Raw genomic sequence first — 21,935 nt, 5'->3', positions numbered from 1 at the left:
TTAAACAGTTTGTTGCATTATTTTCCTGTTATCTCTGTAAAGCTGATTTGAAACATTCTGTATTGTAAAAAGCGCTGTATAAATAAAGGTGACGTGACTTTAACCATTTCAAAAATCTAATGCTGTATGTGTTATAAGATCTGTCTAAAATCCCAGCTAACAGCGAACGTTCTGTCAAGGTTCTCTCAAAGTTATGAACAAACGTTCTTCTAGTATCATTAATCAAAGTTATCTGGACTCAAACTATTTATGTTCTCAAAATGTGTTTTCAAATCGTTAGCACAAAAACATAATTTACATAATTTATGCATTTTTTTATATTTTTCTTTAGGACATTCATCTAACGTCTTTTTTAATATATAACTACTTGTTTCAGAATGTTCAGGGCACATTCAAAAGTAACACTTTGTGGAAGGATAAAATGGAATGTTCCCTTAAAGGTTGTATCAGTGATTTCAGGCCCCAATTTTTTTTTATCACATTCATCTAATCTTTCCTAACGATCCGCTAGCTGCCCGCCCCATAAGCATGCCGTCAAAAAAACGCGTCTCTGTAGGCAGCCTAGGCTCTGAGATCTGCACACAAAAACAATTGGGTTCACCAACCACTCAAAACCAAAACAAATAGTGTTCCGAACAATCACAGACATGGGGAGGGTGTTGTGAGGTTTTGTGCTCGTGTACGGCTGCACGCGAAGATTGGGCTGAAGAAGAAGCTGGCTCAAAACCTAACAACACCCCCCCCCCCCCTGTCGGTGATTGGTTGGAACACTTTGTTTTGGTTTTGAGTGGTTGGTGAGACCAATTGTTTTTGTGTGCAGATCTCGGAGCCTAGGCTGCCTACAGAGACGCGTTTTTTTTGATGGCATGCTTATGGGGCGGGCAGCTAGCGAATCGTTAGGAAAGATTGATGAATGTGATCTTTTTTTGGGGGGGGGGCTGAAATCACTGATACAACCTTTAATGTTCACATATCCAAGAAAAAAAGGAAAAAAAAAGGATTTTCTGAACGTAATAAGAACATTAGCAAAAAGTTCTCAGAACATATTTTTGTCAGCTGGGATTGTGATTTAAATGGTTTTGATGTCACTTCTAGATATGGATACTGGCCTCACAGTCAGTTCAAGAAGTTGGGAATACCAGGTCCCAAACCCATTCCGTTCTTCGGAACGATGTTGAGATATAGAGAGGTGAGTTTATTATAAAGAAAATACAGCATGAGTCTCATATTGTGTTTAACTGACCTTCGGTCACATCTGGATCTCGATGATCTACTGGTTCTCCATCAGTCCATTGCAGGTTCTTTAATGATCCATGCAAATCTAACAGTGTGTTTATCTTATGACTCTTCTGAACGTGTCTGAATGTGAACTCGTCTGTCGCTGTGCTTTCAGGGGTTTCATAATTTCGATCTTGAGTGTTTCAAGAAGTATGGACGAGTCTGGGGGTGAGTGAGAGAATAACCGATGACACTTCACTGATCAATCTCAATAAATCATCTGAAAGAATAATTTCAGAACATCTGAAACAGAAATAACTCAGTTTAAGATGAAATGACAAACATGTCTTAACGTTCAACATCATGAGATCAGTAAGATCTGTAATGAAGAGCCGAGGATGATGGTCAATATGAGAACAGGATAATGACAGTGAATTAATCGTACAGTTATAATGAACTGAATGATTCTTCTGAATGTAGTGTTTCTTTCTGAATTGTTGTGTTTCTCACAGTATCTACGATGCGAGGCAGCCCGTTCTGTGCATCATGGATCAATCCATCATCAAAACCATCCTGATTAAAGAATGTTACTCTCTCTTCACCAACAGAAGGGTAAAATCACCATCATCATTCTGAAATGTAATAGTGTTATAATACTACAGAACCCTTGAAGGACACGATGATGATAAAAAAAGAGAGATGGGAGGAAAAATTATATTTCAATGTAGGATTTAACCCCGATAGATGATACCATCGTCAATCACGATGGCTGACAGAAAGATTTGTGAGCAAACACAAAGTTTGTCTGGGTAACACAAAAGATTAGCAAGAGAACGCGAAGTTTCTCTTAGGAACACAAAATATTTGGGAGAGAACGCAAAGTTTCTCAGGGAACGCAAAAGATTTGTGAGGGAAGTCAAAGTTTCTCTTGGGAACGCAAACGATTTGCAAAAGAACACAAAGTTTCTTTGGGAAAGCAAAAGATTTGGGAGAGAACGCAAAGTTTATCTTGGGAAAGCAAAAAATTTGTAAAAGAACGCAAAGTTTCATTGGGAAAGCAAAAGATTTGTAAAAGAACGCAAAGTTTCTCTTGGGAAGGCAAAAGATTTGTGAGAGAACGTAAAGTTTCTTTGGGAAAGCAAAAGATTTGGGAGAGAACGCAAAGTTTCTTTGGGAACGCAAACGATTTGCAAAAGAACGCAAAGTTTCTCTTGGGAAAGCAAAAGATTTGTGAGGGAACTCAAAGTTTCTTTGGGAAAGCAAACGTTTTGCAAAAGAACGCAAAGTTTCTCTTGGGAACGCAAAAGATTTGGGAGAGATCGCAAAGTTTCTTTGGGAACGCAAAAGATTTGTAAAAGAACGCAAAGTTTTGTCACATGCCTGTCCTGTCTTGTGTAGCACATGTGGTGTTTGTGTTCCTGTCTCTGTTTTGACCCCACCCTCCTTGTTATCTCATTATTGGTTTCATTTGTCCCACCTGTTGTTCCCTCATTACCTGCCTGATTTGTCCCTTTTATAAGTTCCTTTGTGTTTGCAGTCTGTGTCGGATCGTTGTCTTGTACACGTCTCCTGTTCTCCCGTGACCCCTTTTGGTGTGTTCGTTTTTGAAGTTGTTGTTTTGTATTTAGTTATGTTTTCCCCCTCGTGGGTTTTGTTTTGTGTTTAGTGTTTCTTTTGTAATAAATATCTTTTTCCCTTTGCATTTGAGTTCTCCCTTTGTTTTCTGTAATTTACGTGACAAGTTTCTCTTGGGAACGCAAAAGATTTGTGAGAGAATGTAAAGTTTCTTTGGGAAAGCAAAAGATTTGGGAGAGAACGCAAAGTTTCTTTGGGAACGCAAACGATTTGCAAAAGAACGCAAAGTTTCTTTGGGAACGCAAACGTTTTGCAAAAGAAAGCAAAGTTTCTCTTGGGAACGCAAAAGATTTGGGAGAGATCGCAAAGTTTCTTTGGGAACGCAAAAGATTTGTAAAAGGACGCAAAGTTTCTCTTGGGAGCGCAAAAGATTTCTAAAAGAATGCAAAGTTTCTCTTGGGAACGCAAAAGATTTGTGTGAGAACGTAAAGTTTCTTTGGGAATGCAAACGATTTGCAAAAGAAAGCAAAGTTTCTCTTGGGAACGCAAAAGATTTGTGAGGGAACTCAAAGTTTCTTTGGGAACGCAAACGATTTGCAAAAGAACGCAAAGTTTCTTTGGGAACGCAAACGATTTGCAAAAGAACGCAAAGTTTCTCTTGGGAACGCAAAAGATTTGGGAGAGAACGCAAAGTTTCTCTTGGGAACGCAAACGATTTGCAAAAGAACGCAAAGTTTCTTTGGGAAAGCAAAGGATTTGGGAAAGAACGCAAAGTTTCTCTTGGGAACACAAAAGATTTGGGAGAGAACGCAAAAGATTTGTAAAAGAACGCAAAGTTTCTTTGGGAAAGCAAAAGATTTGTAAAAGAACGCAAAGTTTCTCTTGGGAACGCAAAAGATTTGTGAGAGAACGCAAAGTTTCTCTTGGGAGAACGCAAAAGATTTGCAAAAGAACGCAAAGTTTCTTTGGGAACGCAAACGATTTGCAAAAGAACGCAAAGTTTCTCTTGGGAACGCAAAAGATTTGGGAGAGAACGCAAAGTTTCTCTTGGGAACGCAAAAGATTCGTGAGAGAACGCAAAGTTTCTTTGGGAAGAGCAAAATATTTGTGATTGAATGCAAAGTTTATCAGGGAATGCAAAAGATTTGTGAGGGAACTCAAAGTTTCTTTGAGAACGCAAACGATTTGCAAAAGAACGCAAAGTTTCACTTGGGAACGCAAAAGATTTGGGAGAGAACGTAAAGTTTTTTTGGGAACGCAAACGATTTGCAAAAGAACGCAAAGTTTCTCTTGGGAGAACGCAAAAGATTTGTAAAAGAACGCAAAGTTTCTTTGGGAACGCAAACGATTTGCAAAAGAACGCAAAGTTTCTCTTGGGAACGCAAAAGATTTGGAAGAGAAAAAGATTCGTGAGAGAACGTAAAGTTTCTTTGGGAACGCAAACGATTTGCAAAAGAACGCAAAGTTTCTCTTGGGAGAACGCAAAAGATTTATAAAAGAACGCAAAGTTTCTTTGAGAACACAAATGATTTGCAAAAGAACGCAAAGTTTCTTTGAGAACACAAATGATTTGCAAAAGAACGCAAAGTTTCTTTGAGAACACAAATGATTTGCAAAAGAACGCAAAGTTTCTCTTGGGAACGCAAAAGATTTGGGAGAGAACGCAAAGTTTCTCTTGGGAACGCAAAAGATTCGTGAGAGAACGCAAAGTTTCTTTGGGAAGAGCAAAATATTTGTGATTGAATGCAAAGTTTATCAGGGAACACAATTTTCTCTTGGGAACACAAACGATTTGTAAAAGAACGCAAAGTTTCTCTTCGGAACGCAAAAGATTCGTGAGAGAACGTAAAGTTTCTTTGGGAACGCAAACGATTTGCAAAAGAACGCAAAGTTTCTCTTGGGAGAACGCAAAAGATTTGTAAAAGAACGCAAAGTTTCTTTGAGAACACAAATGATTTGCAAAAGAACACAAAGTTTCTTTGAGAACACAAATGATTTGCAAAAGAACGCAAAGTTTCTTTGAGAACACAAATGATTTGCAAAAGAACGCAAAGTTTCTCTTGGGAACGCAAAAGATTTTTAAAAGAACGCAAATTTTCTCTTGGGAACACAAAAGATTTGTAAAAGAACGCAAAGTTTCTCTTCGGAACGCAAAAGATTCGTGAGAGAACGTAAAGTTTCTTTGGGAACGCAAACGATTTGCAAAAGAACGCAAAGTTTCTCTTGGGAACGCAAAAGATTTGGGAGAGAACGCAAAGTTTCTCTTGGGAACGCAAAAGATTCGTGAGAGAACGCAAAGTTTCTTTGGGAAGAGCAAAATATTTGTGATTGAATGCAAAATTTATCAGGGAATGCAAAAGATTTGTGAGGGAACTCAAAGTTTCTTTGGGAACGCAAACGATTTGCAAAAGAACGCAAAGTTTCACTTGGCAACGCAAAAGATTTGGGAGAGAACGTAAAGTTTTTTTGGGAACGCAAACGATTTGCAAAAGAACGCAAAGTTTCTCTTGGGAGAACGCAAAAGATTTGTAAAAGAACGCAAAGTTTCTTTGGGAATGCAAACGATTTGCAAAAGAACGCAAAGTTTCTCTTGGGAACGCAAAAGATTTGGAAGAGAACGCGAAGTTTCTCGGGGATTGCAAAAGATTTTTAAAAGAACGCAAATTTTCTCTTGGGAACACAAAAGATTTGTAAAAGAACGCAAAGTTTCTCTTCGGAACGCAAAAGATTCGTGAGAGAACGTAAAGTTTCTTTGGGAACGCAAACGATTTGCAAAAGAACGCAAAGTTTCTCTTGGGAGAACGCAAAAGATTTGTAAAAGAACGCAAAGTTTCTTTGAGAACACAAATGATTTGCAAAAGAACGCAAAGTTTCTTTGAGAACACAAATGATTTGCAAAAGAACGCAAAGTTTCTCTTGGGAAAGAAAAAGATTTGTGAGAGAACGCAAAGTTTCTTTGGGAACACAAAATATTTGTGATTGAATGCAAAGTTTATCAGGGAATGCAAAAGATTTATGAGAGAAAGCAGATTCATAGAAATATCATTTTTACTCCCATCTTTTATCTGAAGGTAAAATATAAAGGTCCAATCATTTGAATTTTTTTCTGGCCAGAGATAGTGCTTGTGTTGTCATTTTAGCTTTACTGTATACACATTTGTCCTCTGATCTGACAGAACTTCCGTCTGAACGGGCCACTGTACGACGCCGTGTCCATCGTTGAAGACGACGACTGGAGGAGAATACGCAGTGTCCTCTCGCCCTCCTTCACCAGCGGGAGGTTAAAGGAGGTCCGTGAGTCTTTATCTGGATCATTCTCACGCTAACAAGTTTTACAGCAGTATTTATTACATCGCTTATCTGAAGCGTTACGTGAAGGCAGTACTATTGCGCTACAATAAAAACAAACAAGAATCCAGTTTGAGATAAATGTCTCATTTGAACTGAACTAAAGAATCATTCATGCTGAGGAGGATGTGTGTGTGCATGATTCTCTTCATAATAAATATCAAACATTACCTGTGTGTGATGAAGATGTTATGATGATGATGTGCTTCTGCTTCTCACTCTAGATGTTTGGCATCATGAAGACACACTCTCAAATTCTAGTTGAGAATCTGGGGAAATCAGCAACACGAGGAGAAAATGTGGATATTAAAGAGTGAGACATTGCATAATAGCACAAATGCTTCTCGTTATCTGAAGAGATAAGAACGGAGCAGCAATAATATCACTATAATTAACAGAGCAAAGGTGTTCAATTCAACTCACCAATCGACTTTAATAACCTCCCGGAGAGTGGAAACATTCACTACATATAGAGTACAGTATATAGGCTGTATATTTGTCAGATGATAATAATAATGGCATTCTCTTGACTGCATGTGTTCAGGTTCTTCGGTGCGTACAGTATGGATGTGGTGACCAGCACAGCGTTCAGTGTGGACATCGACTCCCTCAACAACCCCAAAGATCCATTTGTGACCAACATTAAGAAAATGCTGAAGTTTGACTTCCTGAACCCTCTGTTCCTGATTTGTGGTAAATAACTCAACTAGGCCTGTCAGATAACACACTTCAAAAGCTCTTTTCTTGGTTATGCAAATGTTAAAGGAACATTCCATTTTCTCATTTTACAAACATTATGGGAATGTAACCTTTGAATGTTCTGAAAAAAGTAGTAACATTTAAAAAATGTTACAGGAAAAAACACTCCATGGCCGATGTATAAATAATGTTTTTGTGTTAATGTTTGAGAACATTATTAAAGACCAGAAAACTTTGAATGAACATTTCATGAATGTTAATGGAGGAACATTTGTTCATAACTTTGAGAGAATCTTGCCAGAACATTAGCCAAAGTCCTGAGAATGTTCCCTGTTAAGAGATTTTACAATTTCTTCTGTAGCTTTGTTTCCTTTCGTCATCCCCGTCCTGGAAAAAATGGATTTAGCATTTTTCCCAACATCTGTGACCGATTTCTTCTACGCTGCCTTGCAGAAGATCAAGTCTGAAAGAGTGGTCAACGACCACAAGAAGGTACAACAAACACTTAACATGAACAACTATAAAGTCATGATGTTTTAAAATACTCTCCTGAATTCCTGCAGAAGAGAGTTGACTTCCTGCAGCTGATGGTCGATTCTCAGACGGCAGGGAAAACTCAGCATGGCCAGGAACACACAGAGAAAGGTGAAGCATCTCAGATGGTTAACCATAAGAAAGATCTTTCTTCCATATGTGAAGACACATACCTTAAACCGTGTCCTGTGCAGGTCTGAGCGACCACGAGATCTTATCGCAGTCCATGATCTTCATCTTCGCCGGTTACGAGACTAGCAGCAGCACTCTGTCGTTCTTCTTCTACAATCTCGCAACCAACCCAGAGGCCATGAAGAAACTGCAGGAGGAGATCGACGAGACCTTCCCAAATAAGGTAGTACTCCATTGAAACACTCGTTGGGATTGGCGTGAGGAGTTTGAGACTTTAACCATTGATTGTGTGTTGAAGGCCCCGGTGGACTACGAAGCCGTCATGAACATGGACTATCTGGACGCCGCGCTGAATGAGTCCCTCCGGCTGTTCCCTGTTGCAGCTCGACTCGAACGGGTCTGCAAGAAAACGGTGGAAATCAACGGCGTCATTATCCCTAAAGATATGGTCGTCATGATCCCGACCTTCGCCCTCCACAGAGACCCGGATTACTGGAGCGACCCAGAGAGCTTCAAACCAGAGAGGTCAGGACGGGTTTCTCCTGTTTCTCATCATGCAGTCAAGCTCCACCAGCCACAATAGAGCACAACAGTCGGGTCTGGAATTGAAAATCCCATTCATTTTCCACATAGGGGAATTGATTTTTAATGATAACTTATAAAACATTTAAGACAGACCTTACTTACCGTACCTTACTACAAGGTTGTTCATCAATGGTCTCTGCTTTTTTGCCACCATTCCACATTATTTTAAATTACTTTTTCAAAGAATTGTTTATCAATTGTTTAAGAGAATCCTGGTGAGAAAATACATTACCCATTAAACCCAAATAAATCTCCACCAATCAGTGAATCAAAACAATAAAACTGCATTTAGAGAACTATTTTAATGTCCAGTTTTCTAACTTTTAAAAGTTCTTGAAGTAGTTACATTTAAAATATGTTAGACAAACAGCCAACTAAAATATTTCAGGATAACTGCTTCATGACCAATGTATAAATAATGTTTTAGAACTAACATTTTGAGAGCGTTATTAAAGACCAGAAAATATTCCATTAATGTTACTGGAAGAACGTTTCTTCATAACTTTGAGAGAACATCTGAGAACATTCTCTGATGGCTGATTGGCTTGGTTCATGGATTATAACTCTCTAGAAAATATCTGTAAAATCCCAATGGAAAAAAATACTTCCAGAACCAAGGCTAGCGGTTAGCAAGTAAGCGGCACTGTTGCACTAGGAACCCAAGATTGGTTCTTTAGAGTAATTGTCTGTATAAATACTTTAACCCAACGTGACTCTTTCCTGCCTTATTAACAGGTTCACTAAAGGAAACAAGGAAACCATTGACCCCTACATGTACATGCCCTTCGGCCTCGGTCCCAGGAACTGCATCGGGATGCGATTTGCTCAGGTGACCATGAAGCTGGCGATCGTGGAGATCCTGCAGAGGTTTGACGTCTCAGTGTGTGCGGAGACACAGGTGAGCAGACGGGTTGGTCTCTGGTAACAGGAGGACGTTCGTTCATTCGTTCGCTCACACTGACCTTCTCTTGCTCTTCACAGGTTCCTCTAGAGCTCGGCGTAAGCGGTTTTCTGGCTCCCAAAGACCCCATCAAGCTCAAACTCGAGCCTCGGACAGCTTCAGACGTTTGTAAAAACAACAAATAGTAACGCAGCTCGTCCGCTGCACACTTCTCTTTCAGTCCGAGGAGAAGGTTTGATGGGTCTTTTAAAATAAAAGAATAGACGTAGTCTCTAGTCTTCAGTGAAGAAGAGGATTCGACTCTGAGGTTCTCAGGGCCTTTCGGACTCGGACTGAGAGGTTTAGCAACTTTACTTCAGTAGTGAATGTCAGACGAATTATGTTGTTCCCTGAGACTCGTGTTTAAGGGTTTTACTTTGTTGATTGAGAAAACGGCAGAAATGAGATTAAACTGTTAAGAAATTACATGGAAATTATAAGCTTTATCAAAGAAATAAAGTCTGCAGAAATGTGTCTGATGTGTGCATGTCATGTCTGTTAAAAACACTTTAGATGATTTTTTGGCTCTCCCAAATTTTCAATTGTATTATTGGCCTTGTAAACTAAGAGGTCTGACTAAGAAGGTGCACATTACATAAATTACTGTCCAGACTGGGTCCAGACAGAATCCTCAGCCTGCCTTCCTTTCTCACTCTCAGCCCTCCTATTCTCACCCTTACCACTGAGTCTAGACTCTCACAAGTTGCACCCTATGGTATGGAACTCACAAATTCACAATTATTTCGGATGGCAGAGGGGTTCAATCTGCACCCCAGTTGCCAGAAATCATAGATTCACTCAGCATTTAAATGACCTGCAGTTCTTGCTATGGCAAGAAAAATGTCTCTTAACATTTGAAGATCTTTTTACTGATGGTTGCTTATAGTGTTTTGTGCAATTAGAATCTCAATTTAAAATACATAAAGTCCTTTTTTTTATTTTATATTTACAGGTACGTGATTTCAAACGCAAGAATCTGATCTCTTTTACTTCCCTTCCCTATCCAAACCCTATTGATCAACTTTTTCCTGAAGACCCGGAGCAATGTATAGCTGTCACATGTATAGCATAGCCTCCTCTGTCAGCGCTGAGGGCATAACATGTGATAAATGCAGGGAGATAGTCAGGCTGATGGAGAAGATTTCAGAAATACACACACGCATCCAAACTTTAATCGAGGATAGTAAGTGTGCAAGGGCTTTATATACTGTATATGTATATGCATAGTGAACTCTGTACATTGTTTGGTTCCGGCTATAGAGCCCGTGCAGCAGGGCAACTGGGTGACCGTGAGACACTGTAGTCGCGGGACAAAACACCGCTCTTCTGTTCAGATTACAATAACAAATAGATTCTATAGTGTCCCCCAAGGCTGTGTTTTATCCCCAATCCTCTTCTCTGTGTACACCAACAACATCTTGTGTAACAGTGAAGGTATGGCACTTTTTAAATATGCTGATGACATTGCTTTGGTTGCACACGTCTAACATTGATGCCCTAACTCGCTACCAGCAGGTAGTAAATAATCTGTCCCAAACTTTTGTTGAGCTCTCCTTGGAGCTCAACATTACAAAAACGAAGGAGCTATGCTGTGGGGGCAGAGACAAGGCATCACCTCTGTTCCAGCCACTTAGCATCCAGGGTCAGCCAGTGGAACAAGTGAAGGCAAGGCAAGGCAAGTTTATTTATATAGCACATTTCATACACAATGGCAATTCAAAGCGCTTTACATAGAAGAAATTAAAATAATAAAAAGAAATAAGAATAATTAAAACAGTTTAGAAAAATAAAAAACAAAATACAGTACAGAACAAATAGTCGGACGAACATTGGCACAGTGCTCATTCAGTAAATGCATAGCTAAACAGAAGTGTTTTGAGTCTGGATTTGAAAGTGACTACAGTAGGAGCACATCTGATCTCCTCTGGAAGCTGTTCCAGCATAATATCTAAAAGTGGACTCGCCGTGCTTAAAATGAACCCTTGGTATTTCTAGCTGATATGATCCTAATGATCTGAGTGATCTGTTGGGTTTATATTCAGTGAGCATATCTGCAATGTATTGAGGTCCTAGGCCATTGAATGATTTATATACCAGTAATAATACTTTAAAATCAATCCTAAATTTAACTGGGAGCCAGTGTAAAGACCTGAGGACTGGTGTGATGTGTTCATATTTTCTGGTTCTGCTCAGAATCCTGGCGGCAGCGTTCTGTATGAGCTGCAACTGTCTTATGGTCTTTTTGGGAAGGCCAGTGAGGAGTCCATTACAATAATCCACCCTGCTGGTGATGAAAGCATGCACAAGTTTCTCTAAGTCTTGTCTAGAAACAAAGCATCTTATTCTTGCAATATTTTTCAGATGATAGTATGCTGATTTAGTTATTGCTTTGACATGACTACTGAAACTAAGGTCTGACTCTAGTGTCACACCAAGATTCCTGACTTGATTTTTAGTTGTTTGACCCCTAGAGTGAAGGTATGCGTTCACCTTGAGAACTTCATCTTTGTTTCCAGACGCAATGACTTCAGTTTTGTCTTTGTTTAACTGAAGAAAGTTTTGACACATCCAACTTTTGACTTCATCAATGCATTGGCACAGGGAGTCAATGGGGCTGTAATCGTTAGGCGATAGGGCTAAGTAGAGCTGTGTGTCGTCTGCATAGCTGTGGTAAGAGATTTGGTTCTTTCTCATTATTTGGCTCATTGGGAGCATATACAGGTTGAACAGGAGTGGCGCAAGAATTGAGCCTTGAGGGACTCCGCATGTCATGGATGTCCACTTAGACTTATGGTCTCCTATACTCACATAATAACCTCTCCCATCTAAGTATGACCTGAACCATTTTAGGACTATCCCAGAAAGCCCCACCCAGTTTTCCAGCCTGTCCAGAAGTATGTTATGATCTACAGTGTCAAATGCAGCACTGAGGTCGAGTAACACCAGCACTGATAGTTTGCCTGAATCAGTATTTAAGCGAATATCGTCTATTATCTTTATGAGCGCTGTCTCTGTGCTGTGGTGCGGTCGGAAACCAGACTGAAAATTGTCAAAGTATCCATTCGAGCATAAGAATTTGTTCAGCTGATTGAAGACAACTTTTTCAATGATCTTGCCTATGAAAGGAAGATTTGAGATCGGCCTATAGTTGCTTAATATGGTCTTATCCAGATTGCTCTTTTTCAGGAGGGGCTTGACAACTGCAGTTTTCAGGGAGTTTGGAAAACTCCCAGAGAGAAGTGAGGCATTTACCACTTCTAGAAGATCTGCTTCTAGACTGTTTAACACACTTTTGAAAAATGATGTGGGAAGTGTGTCAATGGCGCAGGTTGATGTTTTAAGGTGCTGTACGGTTTCTTCCAAAATTTTGCCATCAATTTCTTTGAAATCAGACATAGTATCCCATATGGAAAAGGTTTGCTAAAAACATCTGTGATTCTTATATGTTCCAACAGAATATTGTAAGGGACATATATGCTGCAAAAACCACATATATAAATAGCATAATATTAATGTATTTTTAATGTCAAATATGTCCTACATACAACTAAAGCCATATAGATTTTCATGACGTAAAAACATAGGAAAATAATGCTAATTTAATATGAATGTCCAGCATGGATGTGTATAAAACAGTGCAGTTTACCAGTCAGTATAAGGCTTTACTTAACTCATGCTTGTTCTTATCTTGTCCTAAGTCGAGCCCTATGCCTGTAGTCAATCATGGTTACTGTATACTGTATAATTAGCCTTAGATGAAACACAACATTTAAACTACACACACAAGCACACATTTTAATTACAAAATTAGTTATTAGAGTGTATTCTACAAGATACATTTGCATATTTCACATATCAATAGTTTTCATTTTAAATCCTGCATCACCAGATTTTATTTTCATTTGTGACAATTTCTCTAAACTTTATCGCAGTACAACAATGGTATACAACAGTTCTATTCTTAACCTACAAACATAAAACTTTCCTAAATGTCGAAGTGATTCTTATGCTTATCACTTTAAAAAAATATTCAGTGGCTTAGTAAATATCACAGTAATAATTAACTTTATTAACTTGATAAAATCTCTAAATATCATTTACTTGATAGTTTGAGTTGAACATACCGAAATAATTGACTAAAACTCCAACAATTCATTTGTCTGAAATTTACAGTTGTATTTAAGTTTGAAGTTTTTCTCTAAAATAATTTAGTATTTGACTATAAGCAATTATATATTTAAAATACGCTTAGCTAATATAGTTGTGAAATTTCCATCACATTATTTGGGAATGGATCATTAAACTGATCTGTTTCAAGAACCACAAATAGCCTATTACTTAAAATCAATATTATTAATTTTTAACACGCATAAATTAAATCAATTAAAACAATGCACCCCTCCCCCACCCTCTGACGATACTCAGCGGTTGAGTGAGCGCGCGCTGTTTGAGCTCTCTCCACTCTTCAGTCTCTCTCCAGTACGGTGTAGATTTTAGGACATCCTCAGACCTCAGGCATATGAAGACAAGGCATCATGCCTCAGACTAAAAGGCTTCAGTCATTGGACAAAACGGCATCGCGCCTCAGACTGAAAAGCTTCAGGTCTCAGGAAAAACAATGTCAGGTGTCAGGTCTCGTACAATTAGGCATCAGACGAAACAGCCTCAGACAAAAAGGCATCAGACATAAAGGCATCGGACGAAACGGACTCAGACAAAAAGGCATCAGACATAAAGGCATCGGACGAAACAGACTCAGATGGAGTTTGGAGGTTCGCATTGCCCCGCCCCATGTGACATCACATGTACGCGATTCATAGCTCGAAAGAACGCTTTACTTGATATCATCATAAATATCATCATAATATTTCAAGAATCTGTCACTTTTCTTGTTTTTAATCAACCTTAGAGACTTCAGAAATGTATCAAGTAAAGCGTTCTTTCGAGCTATGAATCGCGTACATGTGATGTCACATGGGGCGGGGCAATGCGAACCTCCAAACTCCATCTGAGTCTGTTTCGTCCGATGCCTTTATGTCTGATGCCTTTTAGTCTGAGTCCGTTTCGTCTGATGCCTTTTAGTCTGAGTCCGTTTCGTCTGATGCCTTTTAGTCTGAGTCCGTTTCGTCTGATGCCTTTTAGTCTGATGCCTTTTAGTCTGAGTCCGTTTCGTCCGATGCCTTTATGTCTGAGGCTGTTTCGTCCGATGCCTTTATGTCTGAGGCTGTTTCGTCCGATGCCTTTATGTCTGATGCCTTTTAGTCTGAGTCCGTTTCGTCTGATGCCTTTTAGTCTGAGGCTGTTTCGTCCGATGCCTTTATGTCTGATGCCTTTTAGTCTGAGTCCGTTTCGTCTGATGCCTTTTTGTCTGAGGCTGTTTCGTCCGATGCCTTTATGTCTGATGCCTTTTTGTCTGAGTCTGTTTCGTCCGATGCCTTTTAGTCTGAGTCCGTTTCGTCTGATGCCTTTTTGTCTGAGGCTGTTTCGTCCGATGCCTTTTAGTCTGAGTCCGTTTCGTCTGATGCCTTTTTGTCTGAGGCTGTTTCGTCCGATGCCTTTATGTCTGATGCCTTTTTGTCTGAGGCTGTTTCATCTGATGCCTAATTGTACGAGACCTGACACCTGACATTGTTTTTCCTGAGACCTGAAGCTTTTCAGTCTGAGGCGCGATGCCGTTTTGTCCAATGACTGAAGCCTTTTAGTCTGAGGCATGATGCCTTGTCTTCATATGCCTGAGGTCTGAGGATGTCCTAAAATCTACACCGTACGTATCAACTTAACTGATCAGTAGCTGGTAAAAAAAAAAAAAGTGATCTCTAAATAAGGTTATTATAGACAGTGGACTAAACGCTACTACAGTTAGCCATCTCATTCCAAGATCTTTTCGTGTGAATTGAACAAATTATTCCTCACACTCAATTTTTCATAACTCGCCTGTTTGTACTTAATAAACCAATAAAAACATTTGGCGCGCGGTCACAGTGTTTGGGTTCGCGGCGCGCGCTCTCAAAGTTTGCGAAAAATAAAGGCTAAACACTCGAGGTTAGAGCCAGGGCAGACGACAGGATGAAGCGTGCAAATTTGGAAATACATTACATCTACATTTGAGGAAGGATCATCAATGGGAGCAGATAAGGTGATGATGATAATCATCTTTCTTTATTATTGTTAGCACTACCTCAAACTAAAGTGGCGTCTCTTCTGAGCTGTCATTTTCTTAAATGAGCCGCGGCTTCTAACGCTAGACAAGCGCCTTTATTTTCAACGCGATCATTTTGTACCCAAAACCATTTCGAAACTAAGGAGCTATATTTGTCCTCCGATTACACACAACTCCTCGGCGGAGTCGGCGCCGCGTTTGCGGGACTCATGTTTCGCGCTGTAGGGGATTTTACAAAAGTGACGTGAGTGGAAGGGCGGCTCCGGGCAGTGTGTGTGTGTGAGCGGGACTCAGTAGCCGCGTTTCCACTGTCGGGCCAGTGCGACCCAGGGCTTTAAACGGGCCATGCCGGGCTAATAGCACCGGGCCTGCGTTGCCACTATCGGGCCAGAAGCTCCACAGCGCTTCACTAAAACACGCCCGTAACACGCCTCTCTGGAACAACGTCACACTAACCCATCATTTCACCAACAAATGGAAGTTATATCAGAAACTATCAGAAATCACTTGAAACAGCGTTCAACACAAACATGATCATTTGCTGGCATTTTTGTTGTTTACTTGAATATTTAAAACCCAAGCATCGATGTTTTACCACAGGTTTACAATAAGTGATACATTGATCATAATGAATTAATTTATGTCAAAATTGCATGTTAGTCACACAGAAATAAATTACCGTTAGCTCTATTTCACAAAAGAAAGTGGACACACTTCTTCAGTCGCGTCCGTTTCTGTTTATTTGGTAGTTACAGGACATATTTACATCACATTTAGAAAGAATGATAACTTCTACAAATGTATGCCACCAAAAATACGACCTGCTGAGGAGCTTTAGCACTCGACTCCCATACAGATGGGCTATTTTCAGTCAGAGAAACAGGGGAAGCTCCCGGAAAAAAGTTGCTTTATTTTATGATAGTCCGGTATAATGAGACGAGATACTACTGACTGATAAAATAAAAACATGATTGTGATAGCCTTTATGATTGGTCTGATTTCTTAAAGCGTTCACTGTTTTTTACTATGCGTATCTTTAAGCGTTTACTGTGGTAATGGTTAGCGCGCATAGTCTTTTGCATCACAAACAGAAGGCATTCAAACAGTATTGAGAGCACATTGTTTCATGATTTATGCTTGTCATATGCTTTACATTGTCATATGATTTGTTATTCACATGGTTTTACTTCCTCTGGGAAAGACCCTAGCATAGGCCCAGGAACTGATGTAACCAACGTTCCTATATATACGAGTGCTTTTGTAGAAGTGTTGTTGCGTTTTTGATGTCGTTGCAGCCCTGAAGAGAATATAGTTCATCTTCAGTTTAGTTTTTACAAGAATTCTTTGAATGATATTGCTCTGCTGTATCTCTTAACTTGACAAACTCGGACGAGAACAAGTTAATCATACCGCTTGAACTGCATATAAAGAAAGTAGTCATTGTAAATCCTTGCACAGGACTGCCCTGGAAAGGATAGAGCTGAAAGTGTTATAAACTGTAACCTTTTGTTTGTTTGATACAAACCTTACCAAACACCAAAAGTGTTGCTCCGTTTCTGTTCTTTATTTTTCAACTGCGTCACATGTAACAGCATGAACACACCGTCTTGACTCACTGTCTACCGTATATTCCTTATTAGCTACGCATACCACAAACAGGTATAAGTTGCTCTATATTACCGTGTATAACCTAACATATTCTCAAACTTTCATTACACAAATAACACATACTGACTCGATTGACAGAACTAGGAACTGAAATACAACTGAAGTAAACTTGTGTGTAATATAAAAGTTCAACCTTGCACTTAAAAAACAATCTAAACTCGACTAGCAGCGAGACATGAGACACTCCGCCCGCAATATCGCACACGCAAAGTAACAGCCAGTAGCCTAGTTTACATCCACTTTTTGAGCTGTTATGTTATCGACAAAGTGAATATGCGATAAAAAAAAAAAAACATTACGAACTTTGCCGTCTCCAGACTGTTTCCATTCAATTGGCCTTTTACCGATAATGCCGGTTTCACACTGCATGCATTAGCAGAGCATAAGCAGCGCAGGAGCAGTGCATATGGTGAGCAGGAGCAGGACACGCGCGTTTTGCTTTCACACTGGCAGCGTTTGTCATGCGCGCCTGAACTGCTGGTTTTGTACAGACAGAGTAGGCTACTCTATAATGGATAAGTTGGCATTGCTTTATTTCGTTTTCAAATACATTTAAGAGAAAAGACTTGTCAGGAAGCTTATTTTATTAATAATTTCATTTATATAACTTTTGGTTCATCTTTGTTTTTATTGTTCTGGCAACAAGTTTGTTTTTGGACATTTGTTTTCTTTTTAAATTGCTGTTGGTCATTTGATTGACTGTTTAAAACACAATAGATATCATCAATGCGCTTTTTGGATAAAACTGCAGTGTATTTTGGCCATGATCAATGCATTGTCACTTTAATTCAGCGTAACCCCTCATTTACTCTGCACACGTGTGCGGTGCATTACGTCTGCGACAAGGTTTTATTCCGTCCTCCACGCAGTGCCAACTCACACCAGGAGCACTTCAGAAGCGGAGCGACTGGATGCGCGAGACCACGTGATTTGCCTGTCCGACGTGGTTTTTCTTGATTTTTGGGTTTCTACCATACAGTCTATGGTTTCTACCAAGGATATTGGTGTGTAATACGTTTGGGAGTTTGCACAGGGTGTTTATTTTGAATTTGACAATGTTTTTTTAACTTTTATTTTGTATTTCTGGTGCGACTTGGACGCGCGTCCGTCAAAAATAGACTAGGCGCCTATATTTAGCGAAGCGGCGCGGAGAGCCGCTTCTGGGAAGCTTCTGAAACGCGCCGCGTCGCGGCCGGTGTAAACACAAGCATTGACTTGAATGGGCGCGATCAGCTCCGGTAGCCGTGTCGCAGCCGTAATGCGCTGCAGACGTGTGCGGTGTAACCCCTGGTTCACACAGGACGCCGAAGCGACGCGGAACGGAAAATCACGCGCGGTCCGGCGCCTGCCTGTTCACACTAGACGCGTATTCTCCGCGGCGGTCTACAAGCGCTTCTGCTCAGTTGTTGTTTATTCAGAGCTATTTTTTACATCATGGGTAAGTAAATAACCTCATAAAATGAATACACCATGTTTCTATAACCAAGAAGTTTGTACACTTCTTGTATTAATACTTTTTGTTAATACTCGCGGTATTTTAATTAGAAAATTGCTTATATTTTGACAATTGACCGGATGTCTCGTGTTTCTTGGTGTGACTTCCTGCCGGAATGGACGCGGATCACTCGCGGCTCGTGAAAAAAATAGACCAGACGCCGAAACTGGCACTTCACGGCGCGGGCCGGCCGCGACGCGCCGCGGCGCACCGCGTCTGGTATGAACGACACCATAGGTTAACATGGGCGCCGAAAGGCAGCGGCCTCCGTTCCGCGCTGCTTCAGCGTCGCTTTTCGGCGTCCGGTGTGAATGGGCCGTAAATGAGGGGTAAGCGGCGCGTTAAAAATAGACTGGGCGCCGAAACTATCGCGGCACTGCTGTTCCTGCTCTGCTTAGTGATGTTACGTCTGACACCGACGCTCCGAAGCTTGCTTCAAACTCGAACGGTCCTTGCAATGAACCACTGCTTCGGAGCTTGTATCATTACGTCACTAGTCACGTGAAAATGACGTCTGAAGCAAACACACTGCTTCACTCCTGTAGTGAACCACATGGCTGCTTTGACAGCCCAATCCAGTGTTGGCAGGTTTGAAACCTGGCGGCTGTATTTCTTATAAAAGTGAAGGTAAAAAAAAAAAAAAAACTATAGAAACCATTACAGAAATTCTATTGGATTTAATGTTTTTCATGGGAATTTATTGGTTGTAATGGGAATTGTAGTGGTCTCTGTGGGTCTCTATGTGTTGGGTTGTATTGGTGGGGGCATTAAATCCTAATGGAATATGTCCCGAACACACTACAAAAAAGAATTATGTAGTGGTTTAAATGGTAAAAAGCCAATGGTTACTATTTTAATATAAACCATTAGAATTTCTGTGATGGTTTCAAACTTTTTGATCTTCTGTCCTTGTCTAAAGAAATAATTACACAGACACATCCTGCTTAATCGTTTATTATCAAGGTGAACACATGAAATTCATTAGTATCTGTAAAATTCACCTACATAAATGAGTTTCACAGCAAACACTGTTTCAGCTTTGATCACCTCGGTAAACACGTAATAAACGGGGCGTTATGGTTGTCAGCTTTGTTGCATTACATTTACTTCACCAGGAGATGGTGCTGCAATTTCTATCTGAATGAAGCTTCGAGTAATGAACCATTTTCGACACAATTGTATCAGAAAGCAATAATGCTTCGAAATGCTTCATTTGGCCATCACTAGCTCTGCTCCTGCTACGCGCTGCCGCGCCGCTTCTGCGTGCGGTGTGAATGCACTCATTGAATAACATGGACGCCGGAAAAAATACGCGCTGCTCACGCGCCGCTGACGCTTGCGGTGTGAAACCGGCGTAAGATTGTGTGCGTGATGACGTCACGAATGACGAAAGCGATTTGTCGCATATGTTTTGGTGTATCGCAAAAAAAATGTGCCCTTGAGCCGTTTCCATACATCTTTTATTTTATTTTATTTTTTATCGCAAATTCTACCTTTTGGGGTTCCAGTCAGCACACCCGCCAACACCAAACAAACAAATAAAAAATAAAAAATAATAATGGAGAGAGTATTCAGGCAGTTAATTGAAATTTGCCAGCTTACTGTCATTTCAATTTCACAAATAATTGCAAGTGTCCGAAATATCAGAAGACGACGGCAGAATTAAACAGTTGCTCATCTGATAGGGCTCAAATTAACTATACCGTTACACGACGAAGTCCAAGGGTCTGGGAGATCGAGACCATGCAATACGGCGTTCTGGGAGGAAGTTGTGGAGAGACACTTTACAGAAAGTCTCTGGGTGCAACATTTTAGAATGACACGGCCGACGTTTGAGATGCTGTGGATTCATTGGTCCTGATACCACTGGGCCCGGGTGGGCCTGGTACATTTTCTACTATGGTACGTTTCTTCATTCAGATCTATTTGCGATCCATTCCATAAACAAACAACGCAGTTTACATGCTCCTTGTTACATTATTATAAAGTCCCACTCTGATCATATTTTGAGCTATTTTTAAACATTCTCAGTGGTCTTTAAATGATGATTATGCCGTTTTTAGCCAAAATCACAAAACCTGTGCCGTTTCACACACACACACACACACACACACACACACACACACACACACACACACACACACTCTCTCTCTCTCTCTCTCTCTCTCTCTCTCTCTCTCTCTCTGATAATAATTAATAAATGCACGCATAATTATCAGTGAACTTGATGAATGTTGCAGATATGTTTTACATGCATGCACAAACAAATGCCTTTCAACTTATGTGTGCAAAATTCAGAATAAAATGAATGTGCAGCAAGTTGTACAAATAGAGAGTCTGTAGGCCTACTGTGTTGTTGCCATTAAATAAGCGCATTTAGTTTCATATTTGTTAAAATATTATAATGTTATTTTTTCATCTATGTTGATTATGAAAAGTGAACCGCACGAGTAAGATAGGATGAGCAATATCGAGAGACATGGAGCGCGTCAGACATGATTTTGACCACTTAATTAAGTTTTGCTGAAAGACTTTTTTTAAAGTGAATTTCGTTTTGTATAAATTGTATCTTAATTTTATTTTTATTTTTTTATCAACCAATTGCCTGCATTTAATAAATACAAATATTTAAATATAACAGACAACAATCATAGAGGCGCCCGGCCGCGCAGTCACTTGCATTGCTCGTGAACAGGAGCGCATCTCATCCTAACTTAACGAAACTCAGCATATGCCTCACAGACATAAAATATAGCCTATCTTAAGAAAGCTTGAAATGTCTTTTTAACAATTTAAAACGAAAAGAAATAGGCTACTCTCTGGTTATGTAATTCATGATGTGCATTTCTCTCTATAGGCGCGTACTACGGAGATGGCGATCGTCAACTTCATCTTTACAGCTGTTGTTGCTGTTAATAAACTAAAAATAATAGGCCTATCATTTTATTAAACAATAAATTAAATGAAATTGTAACTGTAATAAAAAAGCAACAAAAAATTCCTGTTTAATTTTTTTTTAAACCTATGCTAATTACGCATTAAATTCAGGTAGGCTACTGAGTCGCTGTCCTCAGTGCCGCAGAAAAGCGCTGAAACGGAGATGAAGGGGAACCCGTTTTTTTTTTTTTTTTTTTTTTTTTTTAACTGGCCCATCCAGTTTTCTTTGATTCACCTACAATCAAAATCCTGGCGCCACTAGTGCGCACGTGATGAAAATCATGTGACACCACATTTATTTGCGTTAAAGCCCTTTTTTCGACAAAAAGTGTTTCCAAACTAGTTTTTCGCGTCATTTAAAGTATCGACATAGATTGTATGCGCTAAAGTTAAACGGAAAAGGATTGTGTCGACATTTGCAAAAAAATATCGATAATTGCCATTTCCATCAGCTATATCGGTAAACATTTTGATGCGCTAAACCTTTTTTCGCAAAAAAACACTTGGATGGAAACCTGGTTAATGTTGAGTTTTCCCAATTTATGAATGAATTTAACAACATTATTTAAACTCCGTTACACATATATTTAATAAGGTTTTAAAAAATGACCTTGGAAATCAATTTATCGTGGAAATATCACCTC

General features: G+C 39.8%; 1 protein-coding gene across 2 annotated transcripts in view; it reads left to right on the top strand.

Annotated features, from left to right (window-relative positions):
- LOC308687567 (cytochrome P450 3A30-like) overlaps positions 1-21,935 on the top strand; it is a 90,863-nt gene that overhangs the window by 261 nt on the left and 68,667 nt on the right. The window contains exons 2-13 of one of the 2 annotated variants that reach the window (XM_081360182.1): positions 1,096-1,189; positions 1,394-1,446; positions 1,731-1,830; positions 5,970-6,083; positions 6,366-6,454; positions 6,686-6,834; positions 7,202-7,332; positions 7,404-7,485; positions 7,569-7,729; positions 7,805-8,031; positions 8,827-8,989; positions 9,073-9,224. In XM_081360182.1, the coding sequence (XP_081216308.1) occupies positions 1,096-1,189; positions 1,394-1,446; positions 1,731-1,830; positions 5,970-6,083; positions 6,366-6,454; positions 6,686-6,834; positions 7,202-7,332; positions 7,404-7,485; positions 7,569-7,729; positions 7,805-8,031; positions 8,827-8,989; positions 9,073-9,177 (1,468 nt within the window). In that variant the 3' untranslated portion in view covers positions 9,178-9,224. Of the gene's footprint in view, positions 1-1,095; positions 1,190-1,393; positions 1,447-1,730; positions 1,831-5,969; positions 6,084-6,365; positions 6,455-6,685; positions 6,835-7,201; positions 7,333-7,403; positions 7,486-7,568; positions 7,730-7,804; positions 8,032-8,826; positions 8,990-9,072; positions 9,510-21,935 lie in introns of those variants that run through there. The other variant, XM_081360181.1, reaches the window with a different exon arrangement.

The sequence above is a fragment of the Scardinius erythrophthalmus genome (assembly GCF_964197995.2).
Source record: "Scardinius erythrophthalmus genome assembly, chromosome: 3".
NCBI lineage: Eukaryota > Metazoa > Chordata > Actinopteri > Cypriniformes > Leuciscidae > Scardinius > Scardinius erythrophthalmus.
Note: the sequence above shows the minus strand (reverse complement) of the source record. Positions and strands in the feature narration are given on the sequence as shown.